At 47.4% G+C, this 22,599-nt stretch overlaps 1 protein-coding gene across 1 annotated transcript in view; it reads left to right on the plus strand.

The window, feature by feature from the left end:
• The first annotated feature begins 1,336 nt into the window (after positions 1-1,336).
• DDRGK1 (DDRGK domain containing 1) overlaps positions 1,337-22,599 on the plus strand; it is a 38,932-nt gene continuing 17,669 nt past the window's right edge. The window contains exons 1-4 of the mRNA XM_028744189.2: positions 1,337-1,491; positions 7,331-7,492; positions 12,547-12,653; positions 14,842-14,943. Coding sequence (XP_028600022.2) covers positions 1,404-1,491; positions 7,331-7,492; positions 12,547-12,653; positions 14,842-14,943 — 459 coding nt within the window. The 5' untranslated portion in view covers positions 1,337-1,403. The remainder of the gene's footprint in view (positions 1,492-7,330; positions 7,493-12,546; positions 12,654-14,841; positions 14,944-22,599) is intronic.

Here is a 22,599-nt window from a genome sequence, read left to right on the forward strand (position 1 = left end):
ACCCAGATTTTTTCTGTTTTTTTCCAAAGCCATTTTTTCCCAGAAAAAATGGAGAAGAAAAAAGTGTGTGGAATATTCAAACTATATCAATTGGTTTTTTCAATTTTTCCGGAAAAGAATGGCTTTAGGGGAAGAAACGGAGAAAAACAGGAAAAAACTGAGCCCCCCCCCATTTTCCCAGGTTTTTTTCCAGGCCTTCCCATCTCTAAATTCCCTTCCAACTGTATGATTCTATGGCATGGGTAGGCAAACTTTTGTTTGTTATTCATTCTCTGTTCTCATTTTGTATCTGTTGTAGACTGTGCTATGATCTTGGGATGACAGGTGGTATACAAATAATAATAATAATAATAATAATAATAATAATAATAATAATAATAATAATAAAAACAACTACCCTGATTATTGTAGGAAAATGCATCTTAATCCAGCCTTTCCTTTGAAATCTCTGGTGGCTCGGGTGCTTTCTTGCTTGAAGTATCTGCAAGAGACGTTGCAGGAGCAGATTTGCAAAGGGTCGCTGGTACCCCTGACTTTGTAATAAAATGCATCTTAAATGAGATATTCCTTTGAAATCTTCTGCGGCTTTGCTTGTTTGTATTAAGTATCTACAAGGAACGGTGCAAGGAACAGATTTGCAAAAGACGTTGGTACCCTGAGAATGGTAAGAATGTGCAATTCTGCTCCCACTACCTTTTATAGCGCACTTGCAAGTGCAACCTCTGTTCCCGTCAGAGGTCTAATGGAGCGTCTATGGAGCATCTTTGGAACTGCAGCGACATCTAGTGGTCAGACAAGGAAATTGCAGGCACACTCTTATTTGTGTGTGGAGGGGGAATATCCCCAAGGAATACACGGGCAGCAGCATCTTAATGCCCTCCAGGTCTTTGGACTACAACTCCCATCAGCCATAGCGTACCTGAAGAGGCAAGACCCAACCCGCCCCACACCCACTGCTCAGCAGGCAGCTACTTAGCCAGCCCCTCGAATCCATTTTTTTTTTAAAAGGGCCCTATGCTACATAAAGCGTCACCGTCACAGAAAGCGCCGGCGCTGGGGTCCATTTAGGGTCTTGGCCTGCTTTGTCAATGGCAAAGAGAGGGGAAACTGGCGCAGCCCACTTTCCAAGCAGGCATCCTCACTAGCCAGCCATAACAACGGCCGGGCGGGGTCCTCTCCGGTTGCTAGGCTACGCCGCGGGAGAACGCCCCTTAGCGCTTCAGTTTCCTCACTCCGGACGCTTCGTCGGCGGTTGGCTCTGGAACCGCCCCTCTCTCCGAGAAGTGGGCGTGGCTTGCTTTCCCGAGCCGCGCCGAACACGTCGCCTCTGCCGGATTGGCCGGGCTCCTCTCGGCGTCGGAGGGAGGGGCGTGGCCAAAAGGGGCGGAGCTTGCGAGGCGAAGATGGACCCGGTGCTTTACGTCTTGGCGGCGGCGCTGCTGGCGGCGCTTCTCGTCTTCGTCAGCCGCGTCAGGGGACAGGCGCGCGCGGGTAGGACGGGGCGGGGGGCCGAGTTCTCTACCTGGTCCGTAAGGGGGGCGCGGAATCTCCCACCTGCTTGGAAAGAGGGGGGGGGAAGGTTGTGGGAAAGAGAAGTCTATGGGGGGGGAGTCCTAATACGTGTAATAGTAATTATATTATATTATATTATATTATATTATATTATATTATATTATATTATATTATATTATATTATATTACATTACATTACATTACATTACATTACATTACATTACATTACATTACATTACATTACAACATCTTTAAGAGCTTTGTCCCGTTGGGGTGGGTGTCTAAATAAGACCGCCTCTGAGCATGTGCCGAGTGCCTCTTCCTTTCCTCCCAACCTCCTGACTGATACCCATTCCCCAGCCCCAGAGGCTGCTTTTCGCTTCCTGGTGCAACCCAGTCAGATTGGGTTGCACCCAGCTGCGTATTATTATTATTATTATCAGTGCTTTTTCCTAAAAAAAATATATATTTAGAGTTACTTTCATTTTCCTACTCATATTGAAACACTGCTGCCCAATGAGGCCAAACTTAGATTTACAAAATGTTTAGGGCTCGGGTCAGCAAACTTTTTCAGCAGGGGGCCGGTCCACTGTCCCTCAGACCTTGTGGGGGGCCGGACTATATTTTTTGGGGGGGGAAATGAACGAATTCCTATGCCCCACAAATAACCCAGAGATGCATTTTAAATAAAAGCACACATTCTACGCATGTAAAAACAAGCTGATTCCCAGATTGTCCACTGGCCAGATTTAGAAGGCGATTGGGCTGCATCCGGCCCCCGGGCCTTAGGTTGCCTACCCATGGTTTAGGGGGATGTGTACCCCTGCGTCACCCCAGGAAAAAAAGCACTGATTATTATTATTCCTATTATTGCTTCTGCTACCGAATGCTGTGTGCTTCATCAGTGAGTTTTCTCCTGCATTTCAGGTCTCCTCTCTGCCAAGTTAGGGCCATCCTGTTAGGATGGAACAGATTGTAATGGATTGCTTTGAAGTCACTTCAGCGCCAGATTTTTTAAAAAATAAAATAAAATCGGTCACCACTCGCCCCGCCCTGTCCTGTATTTTGCCAGAACAAAGGTGGCAACCCTACACGCAGAGTGCCTCACACAGGATGGAGTCGGCCCATTACATTATTATTATTATTTATTAAATTTGTATACCATCCATCATCTGAAGATCTCAGTGTGCTTCACAATGTAAAATTACAAGATATAATGTAATTTTAAACAGTGGATATAATCACAGCTGCACGCCTTACTGTGCTTTAGCTGTGCTGGCAGTGCTCACCAGAAATTTTAAAAAAATAACCACTCTTATTAGATGCACACATGCATGCACTTGGGGTTCTGCTGTATTTGAGGGCACATCAATCAAGTGTTTAGAGCATCTGCCCCTGTTGCCCCGAAACGAGCCTTTTTAAGCAATTCCACCCTGAACCATTAAGAGGTGTACCAGACCCGGCACCCGGTATTTGAACTCTGTGCCCCGTATAGATGGGGACGGACGGACAGAGAAGCCAGAAATTATTTCTGGTCCTTTCTGCGGGAGTTTCTGTACGTCTGACATCCCTTCTTCATGGCACTTCACGGCAGATCATTAATGACATTTCAGGCATCCACGTCAGCAGACTTGACATTTCGCAAGCCAAGGAGGGCTTAGTTGGGAAAAGATAACTGCACAATTGCACAACTCCATGTGTCTAGGACACTTCTGTGCACGTGTGCATGCGTGTGCATGCGTCCGCACACACGCGCACGCACACACACACCACTTTTACACTTGTGGGATAAGTTGCATATAACTCTGGGGCAGGGGACAGCACAGGGCATTTTCTGAGTGCAGCTAACACCAAATATAAAAACGATTGAAATACAGCTTAAAAAACAAGATTAAAATACATTAAAACATTAAAATGCAACCTCATTTCAGTGGAAACTCAATCAAAAACTTTTTTGGGGATAAAAACATCAAGTCTTCACCAAGGCTAACTATCCAGACTGGTCCTACATGGGCCAGAAAAAAGCCAGGGATCAGCGTAGACAATACTAACCTAAATGTGCCAATTGGCTCACGGCAGCTTCCTGTGTTCCTGTGCCCCTCCCGGAAACAAAAATAAGATAAGATATATATATCACACCCAAGCCACACAAAGTTCTTTGCTTTGGTTCAGCACTGAGGCCGAGAAAGAGTTCTGTGAAATTCCAAAGCTAGCTCGCTGCTTTGTAGTTTCAGTTGGTCCTGTTTATTTATTTACAATCTGCCATTATTATTATTAAAATTGGTCTACCACCCTTCATTCATAGATCTCCGGGCAGTTCCTAATGGGGTATCATGATAAGGGGCCTGTTATGATCCCCCCCCCCCCCCAGTAGCCAAAACTACTGCATGCATTTGTGTCCACTTCAGGCAAGGTTTTTCTGCATTGGAAAAGTACAAATGTTAGCTGCAGAGGAGAGAAAATCCTAGAGCTCAGGCGAGATTGCTTTCTGTCACCCAATGATGGGACTTTGTCTAAATTTCATCTCCTGTTTTGCAATTAAAAAAAACCCGTCCTTGCTTCTGCTCCCCTCCTTTGAAGGGGCCTGTGAGTTCCAGGTAGTGCTGGAGTCAGATTCAAGTTAGTGCTGCCTTTTTATTATTACTGTATTTTGCGCCCCATAGGACGCTTCGGCCCATAGAACGCACCTAGATTTTTGGGGGGGAAATAAAGAAAAAAAATTATTCCCCCCCCCCAGGTGCGGGGCTGGAAGAACCAGGTCGGGGAACAGCGGGAAGGCGCGCTCTGCCTCCCCGCTGTCCCCCGAGCTTGTGGGGCTGGCGATGGGGAGAAGTGCGCTGGCGATGGGGAGAAGTGCGCTGATCCCGGGACTGCAGGCAGCTCTGCGCGGCCATCCGGAGCGGGGTGGGACTTCGCTCCCGATGGCCGCGCAGAGCTGCGCTGAGCCCGGGACTGCAGGCAGCTCTGCGCAACCCTCGGAGCCGGTCTCCCGAGGGTTGCGCAGAGCTTCCTGAAGCCTGGAGAGCGAGAGGGGTCGGTGTGCACCGACCCCTCTCGCTCTCCAGGCTTCAGCGAAAGCCTGCATTCGCCCCATAGGACGCACACACATTTCCCCTTCATTTTTGGAGGGGAAAAAGTGCGTCCTATAGGGCGAAAAATATGGTATTTTCAAAGGGATTGTGGCCATTGCTTCTTGGTCTCAGCATGTCTTGCTGCAACCTTTCAGGGCACAAGCTAACTTTTCTCGGTCTGCAGAATTGTTTCCTGACTCTCCATCTTTACACTCTTTGCATAGTGCAGGCGGGTCTTATACGATGTTTCTTGATGGTTGCATCTTCTCTCTCCCCTTTTTGATTTAACATCAAGGCTGCAGGAGAGTTCAGTAGAACTCAAAAGCCAGTTCACTTGTGATGGGGGGGGGGGGGCGGTTGCAGCGGCAAGCCAACAAAGTTGCTATGTTGCTGTTATTATTTGGATATTTCCATGAAGCACATGCAAAATAAAATTTAAAAAACCATGTGGTCCTTTATCCACATCCTGGCAGTGTGTATCTATGAAGGACTATTTCCTTAGATAAATAATTTGTACACAGAAGTTTCTGTAGTTTTGTGCAAGCGTTCACTCATTCCATTTTAATATCCAATTCTAGCAGGTCCCCCCCCCCCCATCAGTCCATTTATAGTGTGCCCAACAGCCAACAAAGCTAAATTGAAACTGAACAACAAATTGTAAAACTGAAAAAATAGGTAATAAAATTATGATTATTATTTTTTATACAGACAACTAGGTAATAAATTATGATTTTTTTACAGACAAAATGAATATGCAATAACTGTACTCCTAATCCTATTATTATTATTATTATTATTATTATTATTATTATTATTTCAATGCTGCCCTTCATCTGAAGATCACAGGGTGGTTTAAAATATAAAAACACATACCATAGCAACAAACAAACAAAATACCCCCACCCAGACATTTTAAAAGGCCATAGATTGTTTAATTAGTCAGAGGCCTGGGAGAAGAGGAATGCTTTTGCCAGGCACCCAAAGATCCGGAGTGAAGGTATATAAGGCAAGCATTCCACAAACAGGGAGCCACTGCAATTAGATGAACTTTAGAAGTTGAATTTAAGTGCAGGCATAACAGGCGACATTTAGAATTACAGCTGAAGTGCCTAATATACGTGTATATACTGTATATTCTAACCCCATAGCCCAGTTTGCTGTAGAAACCATTACTTTGCTCAGATGAACTTTGTGTGGCTGATCATGCAGGGCACAAGGAAAAAGACATTTTCCGCTTCCTCAGACCCACACAGTCATGGATGTGCTGCAACAGGGATTCCTGCCACACGTTTTGAAATAAGCAAAGTAATACATGTTGCTACCTAAAAGAGCCTCCCTCCTCTCCCCTTAAGAACCTTAATTCATGAGTCTAAAAATTACCTGATTAAAGCACTCCTTTATTTATTTATTTATTTATTTATTTATGATGGACACTTCTCACAAGAGATGAGGCAGGCAAGACCCACCTTGCCTTCTGATAGGACCGGTTCAAAGTGTCTTGTAAATATTACCCCAGCAAGTAGAGGCAAGATTCATCGTACTTGGTTCCATCAGTGCAAGGACTTTTGGCTGCACGACAGAACTGCACCCCTTTTCTCCCTGCGTGCCCCCAAAATCTGTTTTGGGGGCTTCACCAACAGATTCTGAGAGAGTGCAGAGTGCAGGGAGAAGTTTGGGGCTGGGCCAAGTCCCGCTGCATAAATGGAAGTCCTCGTGCTCATGGAAAAACACACAGAATACCACTCTAGGTCTGAAAGGACTGTTGCAATTTACTCCTTGGGATATCCCGACTTTCTCCAATAGTATAAAACTCTGAGAAACTTCAGGGCGTATTTCAAAATTCCTGACTTAACGCAGGTGGCGCTGTGGGTTAAACCACAGAGCCTAGCACTTGCCTATCAGAAGGTTGGCGGTTCGAATCCCCATGACGGGGAGAGCTCCTGTTGCTCAGTCCCAGCTCCTGCCAACCTAACAGTTCGAAAGCACGACAAAGTGCAAGTAGATAAATAGGTACCACTCTGGCGGGAAGGTAAACGGTGTTTCCGTGTGCTGCTCTGGTTCGCCAGAAGCGGCTTAGTCATGCTGGCCACATGACCCGGAAGCTGTACACCGGCTCCCTTGGCCAGTAAAGCGTGATGAGCGCCGCAACCCCAGAGTCGGCCACGACTGGACCTAATGGTCAGGGGTCCCTTTATCTTTACTGAATACTTAACATGTCAGCTCTGCCATTGGTTTTCCTGTCTGTAGAGTTGCAGCTAGCAGGGGAAATCAGATTTTCAGATGCATCGCCGTCTCAATCTCTGCTGAGCAATGCTTTCTGGGGCATTTGGGTTGCAATCCTGTACAGCAGAAGAGATGAACCTGTTTACCCCCTGACCCGTGAGGTTCGTGGACTCCCAACTCCCATCAGCCCCAGCCAGCAAGGCCAATGGCCTTCATGACGCGGGATGCAGATGTTCCACAACATCTGGCCACAGGATTCCCCACCCATGCCATTCACAGTCGCCTGAACGCAATGGGACTTTCTTCTAAGTAGACATGCATAGGATTGAGCTGTGTGTCCTGTGGATGGTGCCATTGAGCCATGAGTTCAGTACGCATTTAACTCCATGCTTAGGGTGCGCCGTTACATTCTTTTCAAAGCATTTTGCGCACAAATTCCTTAGTAATAGTACTGAAGCAAAAGACTCGGTTCTGAATAAGCTAGCTGTGGTTGAGACACAATCAAAGATGTCCCCTTTCTCTAGGTGATGAGGAGCACCAGCAGAATGTGGCGGCCGTTGTGGCAGCTGGCAGGCCTCAACCCCACACCAGCGAGCGGGGAGAGGGGATGCCCCGACGTCGGAGGAACCTGGGGAACAGGGTGCTGGTTCAGAGACGCTCACAGCAGGCAGAGGATGCGGCAGAAGGTAACCGATGCAAGCAGCTTCTCCTTGTCAGATTAGTTTTTGACTATTCGAAGAGCCTGTTCGACCCATCTCGTCCAGCATCCCATCTCCATCCACAGTGGCCAACTAGGACCCATGTGCTCACTTCACAAATGTCTGTTTATAGCATCTACACCCCACCTTTTGAGGATCCAAGACAATGCACCACGGCGGTTAAAAAACAGTAAATGTACAGTGATCCAGTTTGGACGCTAACACCAAGTCAAACCATGACCAAGTGCCAACAATCGTAATAATAATACAGTGCTACCTCGGGTTACATACGCTTCAGGTTACACCCTCCGCTAACCCAGAAATAGTGCTTCAGGTTAAGAACTTTGCTTCAGGTTAAGAACAGAAATCGTGCTCCGGTGGCGCGGCAGCAGCAGGAGGCCCCATTAGCTAAAGTGGTGCTTCAGGTTAAGAACAGTTTCAGGTTAAGAACGGACCTCTGGAACGAATTAAGTACTTAACCTGAGGTACCACTGTAATAAAATTTTATTTATATCCTGCCCTCCCCAGCCGAAGCAGGGCTCAGAGCAGCTAACAACAGTAAAATGATACAACTTTCTAAAATCATTTCAAAGGTCGGGGGTACTCAGAGCAGAAATTTCAGCCACTTCGCTCTCCTCCTTGTGTTGCCATTCTGCTGAGAGTAAAGCCATGGTTTGGCTTAGCATGAACACCCAAATGCAGGCTTGCGGTTTGCATGAACCCAAGTTTGGACATAACACTAAGCCCAAACCACGACTCAGCTCTGGGTAGCGTGGCAGCGGCTGCGATTTCCACCCTTGCATCTCCGCATGCTTGGTTGTTCACACTAAACCATGGTTTGGTTTAACATTACGTGCTCACTGTTTTACTATGCGGCCTAGGACCCATGTACCTACAGGCCCGCCTCTCCTGGTATGCCCCACGGAGGACCTTAAGGTCCACAAATGAAAACATTTTGGAGGTCCCAGGTCGCATGGTGGCTAGATTGGTCTCAACTAGGGCCAGGGCCTTTTCAGTACTGGCCCCAACTTGGTGGAACGCTCTGTCACAAGAGACCAGGGCCCTGTGGGATTTGACATCTTTCCGCAGGGCCTGCAAGACAGAGCTGTTCCGCCTGGCCTTTGCTTTGGACTCAGTCTGACCCTTATGTTGCCCTCCCTTTATGGTCTTGATCTATGGGCTACTTTTAAAATGAGGCTGCATTTTAAATTGCATTTTAACCTGTATTTTAAATTGTTTTTTTCCTATTATGTTTTTGCTGTGATTTTACTGGTGTTAGCCACCCTGAGCCCGGCTCTGGCCAGGAAGGGTGGGGTATGAATAAAATTTATTATTATTATTTTTATTTTTATTACTACTGCTACTACTACTATGCCAGTAAAATTGCAAAGAGCACTAAATCTGGAAAACAAAAGCAGCTGAGCCAGCTGACAAATAGCAGTATTCTAGGAATATCACCTCCAGATTCATGATAGATCATCTAAAAACAGGCGGCTTTCAGATAGCACTGGGGCCATTTTCTGGTTAGGCCACAACTGTGTAGGAGGCTGTAATCTATCCTGGAGTTTGCATGTGGGATAGGAAACAGATGGGGAACTTCAGACCTGGGGGACCAAATGCAGCCTTCCATATCTCTGTGTTTGGCTCTTGCAATTCTCCCCAGGCCACATGCCTCAGCCACACCCTCTTCCCCAAGCCACGCCCCCTCACCTGCTTTGCCTCACATCTTCCTTGGGTGTTTTTGCCTGGCTGGAAAGTGCCCTTGTGCCCTGGCCATGCTTCTTGTTTCTCTGGGTGGAAGATAGAGAGGGTGCATGGGAAAGTGGGTTCAAAATGGCCTACCGTAGAAAGCTACATTTTAAATTATTATTATTATTATTTATTTATACCCCGCCCATTTTGCTGGGTTTCCCCAGCCACTCTGGGCGGCTTCCAACAGAACACTAAAATACAATAACCTATTAAACATTAAAAGCTTCCCTAAACAAGGCTGCCTTCAGATGTCTTCTAAAAGTTTGGTAGTTATTTTTCTCTTTGACATCTGCTGGGAGGGCGTTCCACAGGGCAGGTGCCACTACCGAGAAGGCCCTCTGCCTGGTTCCCTGTAACTTGGCTTCTCGTAGTGAGGGAACCGCCAGAAGGCCCTCGGAGATGGACCTCAGCGTCCGGGCAGAACGATGGAGGTGGAGACGCTCCTTCAGGTATACTGGACCGAGGCCGTTTAAGGCTTTAAAAGCACGTATTCCTTCCTTCACCCTGCCATGTGGCCCCCGGAATGTTCCTCCAATGGAATTGTGGCCCTCTGGCTGGAAAAAAAGATTTCCCTGTTCCAGAGATGGGAGATGGTAGCTCCCAGCATATACATAGAGTCAGTGAGAGAAGTTCCATGGGGAAGGAGCCATGGGTTAATGTAGATCAGGAGCCATAGGTTATGTTGATAACTCCACACTAGAAGTCCTTGCCACTGCAGCCAGCTTGCCACGCGGCATGGAAAAATTCCGTTGGTGGGAACTTGCACAACCGCTGGAACGGAAGGTGCTTTGTTTGCTGTGAAATTGGTAGCACATAAAAAGCGTGCGAGGCTGGCTTCCCTCTTTGAAAGGGGACTGTGCTTTTCCACTTTGAAAGTGGCAGAGCCTCGTCTTTGATCTGCACGAACCGTGCGCCTGCTGAATTCACGATTGCGTTTTAGCGGCGCCCAGATGGCAAATTGACAGCTCTGAACTTTTCAACTTGGGGTGGATTTCTTTGAAGTGCGAAGGCATTTCAGAAAGAGTGAAATAAGAAAAAAGCGCTTTTGATGTTTTCAGGCCAGGCTGCTTATAATTTCTGTCAAATTACCAAACCCATTGAAGTAATCTCGGAGGCACGGCACTGCTTGTGTTGAATCTTTCAGTTCAGCGAAGGAGTTCACCATCAGGGATTGAGTCGAGGCTGCATTAGGCTTGAGCCACTTGTCCGCTGACCAGGCCAATGCCATAAGTTGGCTCCTTGCTTTTTGACCATGGCTGCTTGATATTCTCAGACACGTCAAAAATATTTTGACCTAGTTCATATGGAACAGTTGTTTAGGGAAGTTTTTAATGTTTGAAGTTTTAGTCTGTCTTTAGTGTTCTGTTGGGAGCCGTCCAGAGTGGCTGAGGAAACCCAGCCAGATGGGCGGGGTATAAATAATAAAATTATTATTATTATTATTATGCACGTATGGGAAACCTGTGTCTCTCGTGATATTTTTGGAGTGCAGTTTCCATCATCCTTGGTCATTGACCGTGCCTGCTGGGGCTGATGGGAGTTTGAATCCACAACATCTGGAAGTTCACTTCCCCACCTGTAGCTACATTATTTAGCTTTTGGCTTGTACGCTCCTCCCTTGCGGTTGCAACAAGGAGACTGGAAGCTTTCCCCCCCACCCCGTCCCCTGGCAGCAGCTTGTCAGACTTTGAACCTTGCATAAACCATGGTTTACAGCTGGATAAACCATGGTTAAAACTAACTTCAGATCCTGGTTCGGATGTAGGAAACTTTGGTTAGTTCAAAATGGAAGCAAGTGCTTCTTCCATCCTCCTCATCGTAGCAAGAGTCGGGATCACACTTGGATGAACCCTTCATTCAGGAGCAAATACACAAACACACACACACTAAGCCACAAATTTCCCTAGTGTCAGCAGCTTGTCAAACGTTGAACCTTGCGCAAACCATGGTTTACAGCTGGATAAACCACAGTTGAACTTCAGATCCTGGTTCGGATATAGCAAACGTTGGTTAGTTGAAAATGGAAGCAGGCACTTCCATCCTCTTCCTCACAGCTGTTCTGTGGGAGGAGAGGAGAATACAGAGAAGGCTTGTGGATGTTAAACCACAGTTTAGTGTTACACCAAGATCTCATCTGGGAGTTCGTGGCAGCCTAACTTTTTGATTGTGTTGTGGGGTCATCTGATGAGAGTGGCAACAGTAAGAGTGAGAGTCCCTCACACACGGACCCTGCAAGAGTCAGGATCAAACTTGAATGCACCCTTCGTTCAGGAGCAAATACACACACCCCAACACACACAGAGTTAAGCCACACATTGCCTTAGAGTCTCCTTTGGCCTCGTGTTGCAACTGCCAGAATCTCTGAACAGAAACAAGAACATAGAACCACGCTTATTGCACGCAAGTAGTCGTCGCAACAGGGCAGGTGTCCTATAGTGATGCAGGCATATTTCAAAACTGGGGGTTCAGAATATGAACCCCTCTAGTCTGGGAAGCCACAACCTGTTATGAACCGGGTTCAGACTTCTCCCAATGCAGCCAGCCTTCTTTTCCAGGCCTCCCACTCCACAACCAGCTCACAACTGATAAGGAGTAGAGTGATATCAGCTAAGCCTTGGTGCCCTCTTCCCAATTCCCAAGTATGTTCCAGAGTTATCGTTTCTTGGAGCCCTGAATCTTTGCCTCCTGTTTCAGGTCATTCTCTCTGTCCATCATCTGATTAGGGTTGGGTGATACATCAATATCCAAAACCAGTTTGAAGTCCAGATTGTGATAGGGGTTTCATAATTTCTGGCCCTGCAATATATCACGTATCATGATGTACGTGTGTGCACTATGTAGAAATCATGGTGCAGGGAAAACTGTGAAGGCCTCTGCATAGCCCCATCCTTATTTCAGACATCATGCCATATTGGTATTTTTTGCAATGTTTACCTGGTGATACATCATGATGTCAAAAACCAGGTATCGCCCAGCCCTAACGCCAATATTTTTTGTGTTAAGATAGATTCCCCTCCAACCGACTCAAAAGGTTCTCTCAGGAGCCGGCAATAAATATTCAGCGAAACAGATGAACAATTTATAACTACCCTATATAAATAGCCTAAAATCAGAATCATTCGCGCACGAATAGCATCACGTCCCAGCCCCCAGGAAAGACTTAAGAAGTTTCCTGAAAGACAGGTAGGAGCCAGCCAAGTTGGCCCCCTGTTGTGCGATCCCTTTGATAATGGGCTCTCTCTCGTTACTTTTTCATTTTCTCTTCTTAATCATTTAATATCCTTATGCAGAGGAGAACGATGGAGCCGAAGCGGCTGAATCTCCGTTTTCTGGGAAGGTTGGAGCAAAGAAACAGCGGAAGCTAGAGGAGAAACAAGCCAGGAAGGCTCAGCGGGAGGTGAGTCTTCTCCAGAGTTTGCAAAGCAGGGAACTTCAGGCTTGCTTGCACGCCAATCGCAGCCCTGCAGGATTCCCCCTTCATGGACCTGGTTTGCATGACTCCCTCCAAGGCATACACCTCACAAGCCTTTATTTGTACCCGAATCCCTTTTGCGTGGCTGGAATGTGATACTTGTCTGGATGGGGGATAGAGAGAGGTTTGTGAGTGTATTTCGTTTCATTCCACTACAGTGGTGCCTCGCAAGACTAAATTAATTCGTTCCGCGAGTTTTGTCGTCTTGCGATTTTTTTCGTCTTGCAAAGCACGGTGTCGGGAAAGTTTTGGAAAAGCGTCAAAAATCACCAAAGTCTTTAAAAACCTCAAAAAAGGCTACCACACCGCGTTCTATGAGTTGCTCCTCGAAGTCAAGTCGCAACTGTATTAACGGTGTTAAGAAAAAGGAAACAAACTTGCAAGACGTTTCCGTCTTGAGAAGCAAGCCCATAGGGAAAATCGTCTTGCAAAGCAGCTCAAAAAACAAAAAACCCTTTCGTCTAGCAAGTTTTTTGTCTTGCGAGGCATTCGTCTTGCGAGGTACCACTATATTATTATTATTATTATTATTATTATTATTATTATTATTATTATTATTATTATCATCATTATCATTATCATTATCATTATTAAATAAATATTTTATTTGATTTTCCAAAATATAAACGTACAACACAAAACAGTACAAAATCCAAATATCAATATTGCTCTGAATCTCCTGACTTTCCCCCAAACCTTCCATGGGTCCTATTGATTCTATTTTCAACTGCATATCAGTACTTCTCCAATTTTTCATCTTCCTAGATTATCTAACTGTTCTGTTGCATTACAAGTGTATTTAAAATCCTCCTAAGGTTTTGACCTGTTTACAATGATTTTGTATATACATTATAAACATTTCCGATTCTTTTTTAAATTTCTTGTCTTCTTGATCCCTGAGCTTCCCAGAATATGAAAGAACGACAAAACATTAAATTTGGAAAACTTGCCCATACAGGGCTGCCTTCAGATGCATATATTTCTATGCTGCTTTAAAATAAGCACAACCACAGCAAAAGTGGTACTATAAGACTTGCAAAGCATCACAGCACAAATAACCCATGAAACAATGTTTGCAACATTAGCAAGCTAGCAACCAAAAACGAACGATGCACTGCTGAATTCACATGCTCTCTCTCCCCACCTCCATGACTCATAGTCTTCCGCTCGGTTCATAAAAGACACGGAGACATAAGGCCCATGGCAGCAACTCTGTTCTGAAGGCAAGGCGGGTGGGAAAAGCCCTTGTCTGACGGTCAGCACCATGTTTCATTTCCCCTGGAAATGAAAGGAAATGAGTGTGTGCAGAAATTCGCCCATGTTGCAATGGTAAAAAAACTGCCTTTGGGCCAGCAACAGTCTTTCGGCCTCGCCTGTCTTGTTGTGAGGATGAAATGGGGAGGAAGGGAACCATGTGCACCAACTTTGAGCTCCTTGGAGGAATGGTGGGATATAAATGCAAAAAAATAAAATTAAATAAACAAAGGGGGGCAGAGGTACTTTGCCAAGGGGACGGGGCCACAACTGAGAAGGCCCCGGGTGGGCCAAAACCTAGGCAGCACAAAGAGGTGGCTCCACTAAGAGGGCTTTCTGATTACAAGAACCAACCGAGAAGGTTGATATGGGTGGAGATGATCTTCTGGTCAAGGTTGGAGAAGCAGGGGCTGGGCGTGGACCCCCATACCTTCTTGCCTGGCCCTTCAAAGCCACACACATCACAAGCCCTGCTCGTCTCGCCAAGTGGTTTTGCCTGCCTGGAATGTGTCCTTGGAGTCTGGCTATGTCTCTTGCTGTGATGGAGGCTGGAGGAGGGTGTGGCTACAGACTAGCCTTCTGCACAAAGGTCACATTTACGTTTGTGGCTCTGCCTCCTTTTGCCTCTGGCCCCGCCCACTGATGGAATGCAGCCCTTGGGAGGTTACTCAGAAGGGAATCTGGGACCCTGGACTGAGAAAGGTTCCCTCCCCACTCCTGTCTGATGTACTTGGGTCACATGCCCTACATACGTGTGTGTACGTGTGTTAGGTGGTTAGGTAGCAGGTAGGTGGACTTAGCCTGCAAACTTGCAACAGAATAACCTCGCTTTTTTCTCCCTGCTCCCCAATTTCCAAAGGCCGAAGATGCGGAACGGGAGGAACGGAAGAAGCTTGAGCAGAAGAGAGAGGAGGAGCGGCGCAAAGAGGACGAGCGACTGCGCCTGGAGGAGGAAAAGCAGGTGGGGCGAAAGGATTGGGATTTGAGACGGGTGTGCTGTGAATTCAGAAATGTCCCATGTGGGACCTGGTGCAAAGACATCAGAAAATAAACCACCAGGGAGGAGGCTGCTTGGGACATGCTGGTACGCCACCAGGAGCTTTCCCGAGAAAAGGCAAAAATATAAATATACAATTCATCTTACACAGGGGTTCAGTTCAAAGGGTTCCATGTATCCATGGAAATTGTGTAGTCTCAAACCCTTGGCTAGCGAGCGAAGGGGAGAGAGAAAGAATGCCCCGCACTGCTGGCGCAAAGCTTTTGAGCTCTCTGCCTTGCTTGTGGGGGGATCGGTGGGGAGACCCACTCAGCATGCCGGCTCCTGAAGGCCAGGGACGCTCACACAAGATCTTGTGAGAATTCAGATGGCTTCGCGAGAGCATCCTAGAGCCGGCGGGCTGAGCCTTTCAGCTTTTTCCCTAGCTTGGATTTAACTTGTGCACTTTCAGCCAGCTTGTGCTGGGCCCAGGGGTTAACCCAAGCCACGCAGTCCAGGTCCGGTCCCAAATCCAAGGGTTCCGCGAGGAGTCAGTCAGACAGGGCGAAGGCAGGACACGAGGCAGGAAACCAGGCAAGGTCAGGCACAGGGTCTTAGGCAGGTTCCCGCAACCTGGGGCGGGGTCCGATAGCCTTTTATCTTTGTCGGGGTAAAGGCCGGTCCTGATCCCCCGGCGACTCACCTCCCTGTTTTGCCTGAAGGCGATCACTCCTCCTGCGAGTACTCAGGTCTCTCCTTCTCTCAGACCTGAGTCTCTGCAGCTCGGGAGACGTTGGTGGGTTACTAGACCCAGAGGCCACCTTAGCCTCCCCTGACCCAGATGTAAGTGGAGCAGATGTAAGTGATAACCCAGCTGGAGGCATCTGGAGCCAGGGCAGGCTCAGGCCCCTGACTCGGCCCAGCTGGTGTTTGTTGCAAGGGAGCCTGTTCAGACTGGGACTCTTCAGAATCAGGCCCCAAACTCTGTTCAGATGCTGCCTGAGGCAAAGGATCTGGTACAGACTGAGACTCCTCTGGTTCCGAGCCCGAGTCTTAGGCCATCACACAGCTTTCACCTGTACATGGTTGAAATCACGCATCTAAGATGTGATTGTTCTGCGATATGTGTCATAATTTCAACTGGTGATTGTCTCCAACTTGGACAGCTTTGAAAGAGGATTGGACAAATGATCATGGTGATGATGTGTCATCCTTCATCATAAGATTTCAGGGCAACTCACAAGATAAAAATACAAGGTAAAAGCACAAATAAATAGTTAAACAGAAACAACAAAACTTTACCCCCTCCCACAAACACATTTAAAAGGCAGTAGAATATTAATCAGCCCAAGGCCTGGTTAAAGAGGAACGGTTTCGCCTGGCACATAATGATACGTAATGAAGGCGCCAGGCGAGCCTCCCTGGGGAGAGCATCCCACAAACAGGAGCCACTGCAGAAAAGGCCCTGTTCTCGTGTTGCCACCCTCCTGACCTCTCACAGAGGAGGCACACGGAGAAGGGACTCAGAGGATGAATGCAGAGTCTGGGTCAGATGCTAGCTACTAGTTCCAATGGCTGTGCCCTGCCACTTCTCTGGAGCACCTACACAAGTGGAAGGTGCAGAAGCACGGAGAGTTCTGTTGCACCCGGGTCCTGTTTGTGGGCCTTCCCGCAGGGATCTGGCTGTCGATCGTAAGACCAAGAGGTTGTACAGTGGTGCCTCGCAAGACGAAAAGAATCCGTTCCGCGATTCTCTTCGTCTAGCGGTTTTTTCGTCTTGCGAAGCAACCCTTTAAGCGGCTAAGCGGTTTAGCGGCTTAGCGGCTATTAAAGGATTAGCGGCTAAGCTGCTAAAAGGCTATTAGCGGCTTAGCAACTTAGAAAAAGGGGGGGGGGGAGCGAGAGAAAAATCGCAAGACTAGCAAGACGTTTCGTCTTGCAAAGCAAGCCCATAGGGAAAATCGTCTTGCGAAGCAACTCAGAAACGGAAAACCCTTTCGTCTAGCGGGTTTTCCATCTTGCGAGGCATTCATCTTGCGGGGCACCACTGTACTATGTAGGCCGCCATTGTCCTGGTCCAGGTCCCAGTCGCTTCTTCAGAAACTTCGTATACTTACAACCTGACCGGTACTTCATAAGTTGGGAGACACTAAAAAAGGGTTGCTGTTGTTGCTGCTGTTCTTTGCACAACACCTTAAGTTTTTTTTAGGTGCTTGATTGAAAAACGACACGCAGGCTTACAATCTGAATAGAAATGACGCACAAGATAAAAGGGATCAGGGAGAGAGAGAGAGCGCGCAGGAGAATATTCAGGGCACCGTTTCTTCATCAAGTTATATAAATGCATGCAGTTACGGAGGTTTCGTAATACCCTCAAAATGCTTCGCTCTGCAGCCCTGCAAAAGAAGTTCCTTCTTACTCTCACATTGCAAATGGGGGCGGGGGGAGGCTGAGAAAGAGTGGGTTGTGTGAAATCGTCTGGCGGGTTTATGAGCGAGGTGCGATTGTATTGGGCACTTCCTGCTCTCAGCTCAATCTTTGCCTCTATGCCGCAAGACACCTTAAATTTCATGTGTGGGTGTCTGTACACCCACCCACATATATATTATACAGTTGTACCTTGGATCCCGAACGCCCTGGAACGTTTTGGCTCCTGAATGACGCAAACCCAGAAGTGGTTGTTCCGGTTAGCGAACGTTCTTTTGGAACCCAAACGTCCGACGGGGCTTCCGCGGCTTCTGATTGGCTGCAGGAGCTTCCTGCAGCCAATCAGAAGCCGTGATTTGGTTTTCAAACGTTTTGGAAGTCGAACAGACTTCCAGAATGGATTCCGTTCAATTTCCAAGGTACGACTGTATGTGTTTATACGTACAGTGGTACCTCGGGTTACGTACGTTTCAGGTTACATACGCTTCAGGTTACAGACTCCGCTAACCCAGAAATAGTGCTTCAGGTTAAGAACTTTGCTTCAGGATGAGAACAGAAATCGTGCTCCGGCGGCGTGGCAGCAGCAGGCAGCCCCATTAGCTAAAGTGGTGGTTCAGGTTAAGAACAGTTTCAGGTTAAGTACGGACCTCCGGAACGAATTAAGTACTTAACCTGAGGTACCACTGTACATACACACATATATATAGAGAGAGAGAAAACGAGAATTGCATAGACGTTGAGTAAAGCCAAGCAGTATTGGCACAGGAAATTTGGGCGCTTAAGGCTTGCTCAGAGCTGAAAAACACACACACAGGAGTAAGGCCTTTGGTCTAGTTAGTATTGTCTGCACGTACTGGCAGCAGCTCTCCAGGGTTTCAGGTAAGGGTCTTCCAGCCCCACCTTCAGACGCTGGGGGTTGAACTTAGGACCTTCTGCATGCCTATGGATTCTTTGCCACTGGGCTACAGATCTCCCTCCTGCACCCCTTGTTCTTCACGTCCCGCACGGGCAGGCAGCCTTCCCCTTAGTCTCTCAACTCCACCCCTGGCGAGACAGCAGCTGCAGCGCCAGCCATATTTCATGGATTCAGTATATATATATATTTGTTGTTGTTGTTTAGTCGTTTAGTCGTGTCCGACTCTTCGTGACCCCGTGGACCAGAGCACGTCAGGCACTCCTGTCTTCCACTGCCTCCCACAGTTTGGTCAAGCTCATGCTGGTAGCTTCCAGAACACTGTCCCACCATCTCGTCCTCTGTTGTCCCCTTCTCCTTGTGCCCTCCATCTTTCCCAACATCAGGGTCTTTTCCAGAGTCTTCTCTTCTCATGAGGTGGCCAAAGAATTGGAGCCTCAGCTTCAGGATCTGTCCTTACAGTGAGCACTCAGGGCTGATTTCCTTCAGAATGGATAGATTTGATCTTCTTGCTGTCCATGGGACTCTCAAGAGTCTCCTCCAGCACCAGAATTCAAAAGCATCAAGTCTTCTTCATGGTCCAGCTCTCACCTCCACACATCACTACTGGGAAAACCATAGCTTTAACTATACGGACCTTTGTTGGCAAGGTGATGTCTCTACTTTTCAAGATGCTGCCTAGGCCTGTCATTGCCCTTCTCCCAAGAAGCAGGCGTCTTTTAATTTCGTTACTGCTGTCACCATCTGCAGTGATCATGGAGCCCAAGAAAGTAAAATCTCTCACTGCCTCCATTTCTTCCCCTTCTATTTGCCAGGAGGTGATGCGCCCAGTGGCCATGATCTTTGTTTTTTTGATGTTGAGCTTCAGACCATAGTTTGCGCTCTCCTCTTTCACCCTCATTAAGAGGTTCTTGAATTCCTCCTCACTTTCTGCCATCAATGTTGTGTCATCAGTATATTTTACAGGACAGTATAATGGTTGCAAGAGGGTGCCCTCGGTGCAAGTGTACACGAACACATGGGATCGGGCGGGCGGCTCTTCAGAGCCACTGGTGGCCAAGGTGACACTCGCCCGATGTTGTTGGACTACAACTCCCATCATCCCTGACCTCTGCCCAACCTGAGTGGGACTAGTGGGAGTTCCTGCTGGCTTCTTGTGCTCTCAAAGTCCGGTGCTGTCTATTGGTGAAGTAGTATAGAAGTGATCCAAATAATGTATTTTTCGCTCTATAAGATGCACCAGACCACAAGACGCACCTAGTTTTTGGAGGAGGAAAACGGGGGGGGGGGGGGATTCTGAATCTCAGAAGCCAGAACAGCGAGAGGGATCGCTGCGCAGTGAAAGCAGCAATCCCTCTTGCTGTTCTGGCTTCTGGAATAGCTGTGCAGCCTGCATTCGCTGCATAAGACGCACACACATTTCATCTTACTTTTTAGGAGGGAAAAAGTGAGTCTTATAGAGCAAAAAATACGGTAGATAAAGCTTGCATCAACCTGGGACATTCTGCGAGCAAAACCCGCTATTTACCGCTAAGCTGGCGACTTAACGGATAAGTCAGCGGGGTGCAAATCGTATAAGGAATGGAGAGATAACTCAATCTGTTTGCAACTGGTAATAAGGTGCAGAAAACTTCCATGCCGAAAACCGGCTTGCTTTGCCTGAGTTTCCACGGGAGATCGCAGGAATCTCTCGCTTCAAACTGAGCTTTGCATTGCTTATTCTCAGACTATTTTCTTAACTTCCTCAAAGCAGGGGGGAAATCCCCTGTTACCAAGCAAAACTAAAGCATTTCCAGGTTCTTCTTTCTTTGTTCACGTTTGCAAAAGCCTTTAACGAACAGTTGTCTGTTTGCAATGCAAAATTTAGATTCCTTGCTGATTCCAAAGTAGAGAAGGGAAAGGCTAGCCAATAGAAGTGTCAAAGGGAAGTTTTGGTTTTCATATGTTGGTTGAGCTTGCTTAACCGTTCGAAACTTGTTTCTTGCTTTAAAAATAAATAAATTGGGCCAGTGGTTCCCAAACGTCACTCTCCTCTCCCCGCCACAAACCACCTGAAAAGAGTCGAAGGCCTTGGCCGACTACTTAATGATTTTCCTCCCTGTTGTAGCAATTTTAATGCCCTGTTTTTAACTGCAAATTTATTGCTTCTTTTATTCCTCTATATTGTGTTTTATCGTATGGCAATTTGAATTCCATTGAAACATAATGGTTCTGGGTAAAGGAAAGTACCGTGTGGGAGGTGGGGGGTCTCCATTGGGGAGAGGAATTGGGGTCGTCCTATCTGCCTGTCCTCCGGTCTACAACTGCCTCTTATGAACACCAGGTCGGTCTTGAATAAGACCTCCCTTATCCATAATTTGATTGTGGATGAGGAGGCTGCCCTGGTCTGTATTACCGAGACCTGGGTGGGTGAGCAGGGAAGAATTGGTCTTGCCCAGCTATGCCCAACTGGGTGCTCTGTCCAGCATCAGAACAGACTTGAGGGTGGCGAACAGGGAGTTTTTGTGATCCACAGAAATCCTCTCTCTCTCTCTCTCTCCATGAGTCCTGTCCACTTCCTGTTGCATTTGGCGTAGGGTAATTGGGACAGATTAGGGATTCTGCTGGTTTGCCGCCTGCTCCTCTGCCCAGCAGTCTCCCTCCCTGAGCTGACAGAGATGGTGTTGAGGGCTCCCAGTGTTGGTTCTTAGGGGCTTCAGTGTCCACCCCAAGATGGTGGTCCCAACATGTCATTGGCCTGACTCATGTGGCAGGCCACACTCTGGATCTCGAGATTATTCAGAAGATAATCTGAAAGTGGGGTGGGGGTTGCATCAGTCACTTGTCATGGTTGGATCACTTCCTGGTGAGATTTAGGTGTTCAGATCGGCCTAGGACCCACGTACCTACTGGACCGCCTCTCCTGGTATGCCCTGCAGAGAACCTTAAGGTCCACAAATAACAACATTTTGGAGGTCCCAGGTCGCAAGGAGGTTAGATTGGTCTCAACTAGGGCCAGGGCCTTTTCAGTACTGGCCCCGACTTAGTGGAATGCTCTGTCACAAGAGACCAGGGCCCTGCGGGACTTGACATCTTTCCGCAGGGCCTGCAAGACAGAGCTGTTCCGCCTGGCCTTTGGTTTGGACTCAGTCTGACCCTTATGTTTCCCTACCCTTATGGTCTTGATTTATTAGCTACTTTTAAAATGAGGCTGCATTTTAAATTGCATTTTAACCTGTATTTTAAATTGGTCCCCCCCCCCCACCTTCCTATTATGTTTTTACTGTAATTTTACTGGTGTTAGCCGACCTGAGCCCGGCTCTGGCCAGGGAGGGCGGGGTATAAATAAAATTTATTATTATTATATGGCCCACCCTCAGAGGTTGATGGATCTTACAGGCAGCTTGGGCTATTGATACGATCACCCCAAGTGTCCTCTCCTGCTTCATAGGGCCCACTTGGGTAAAGGTAAAGGACCCCTGGATGTTTAAGTCCAGTCAAAGGCGACTATGGGGTTGTGGCGCTCGTCTCGCTTTCAGGCCGAGGGAGCCAGCGTTTGTCCACAGACAGCTTTCTGGGTCATGTAGCCAGCATGACTAAACTGCTTCTGGTGCAACAGAACACTGTGACAGAAACCAGAGCGCACAGAAATGTCATTTACCTTCCCACCACAGCAGTACCTATTTATCTACTTGCACTGGTGTGCTTTTGAAATGCTAGGTTGGTAGGAGCTGGGACAGAGCAACGGGAGCTCACTCCGTTGTGGGGATTTGAACCGCCGACCTTCTGATCGGCAAGCCCAAGAAGCTAAGTGGTTTAGACCACAGCACCTTAGCATATACCGGAGCTCAGGGCAATGAAACAAGCCGGGAGACAGCTTGGACGCAATTGCAGAAAAACTAGACAAATGCAGTCAAACGCTGGGGAGTGCTTAATATCGCGCCTACTCCGTGGCAGCAAAGGCAATGCAACAAAGAAATGCCACTTAGCAGAAATTTTCTGGGTGGCATGGGCCCTTTTGCCCACAGTTATCAACGGGGGCTTGCTGTGACTTCTTTGCAAAGCATTTTAGAGATTAAATCACTTGGCTCCACCAAGACCTTGAGTCTACTGTTGCGGCAGATGAATCTCAAGAGGCGTCCATAGTTCTGCCTAGTTCTGTTGTGTCGATTAAGTTTCAATTAGCATGGCTCAAGGGCATGAACAGGAGGGCATGGTTCAGACTGGGCACCAATCTGTGCCCTCCGCACTCATGGCTGATAAAAACTAGCTGGGAGCAATTATTTTGTACTCATTTTCTAGTCTGGTCTTCCATTATTCTT

This window comes from Podarcis muralis, chromosome 9 (assembly GCF_964188315.1).
Source record: "Podarcis muralis chromosome 9, rPodMur119.hap1.1, whole genome shotgun sequence".
Taxonomy (NCBI): domain Eukaryota; kingdom Metazoa; phylum Chordata; class Lepidosauria; order Squamata; family Lacertidae; genus Podarcis; species Podarcis muralis.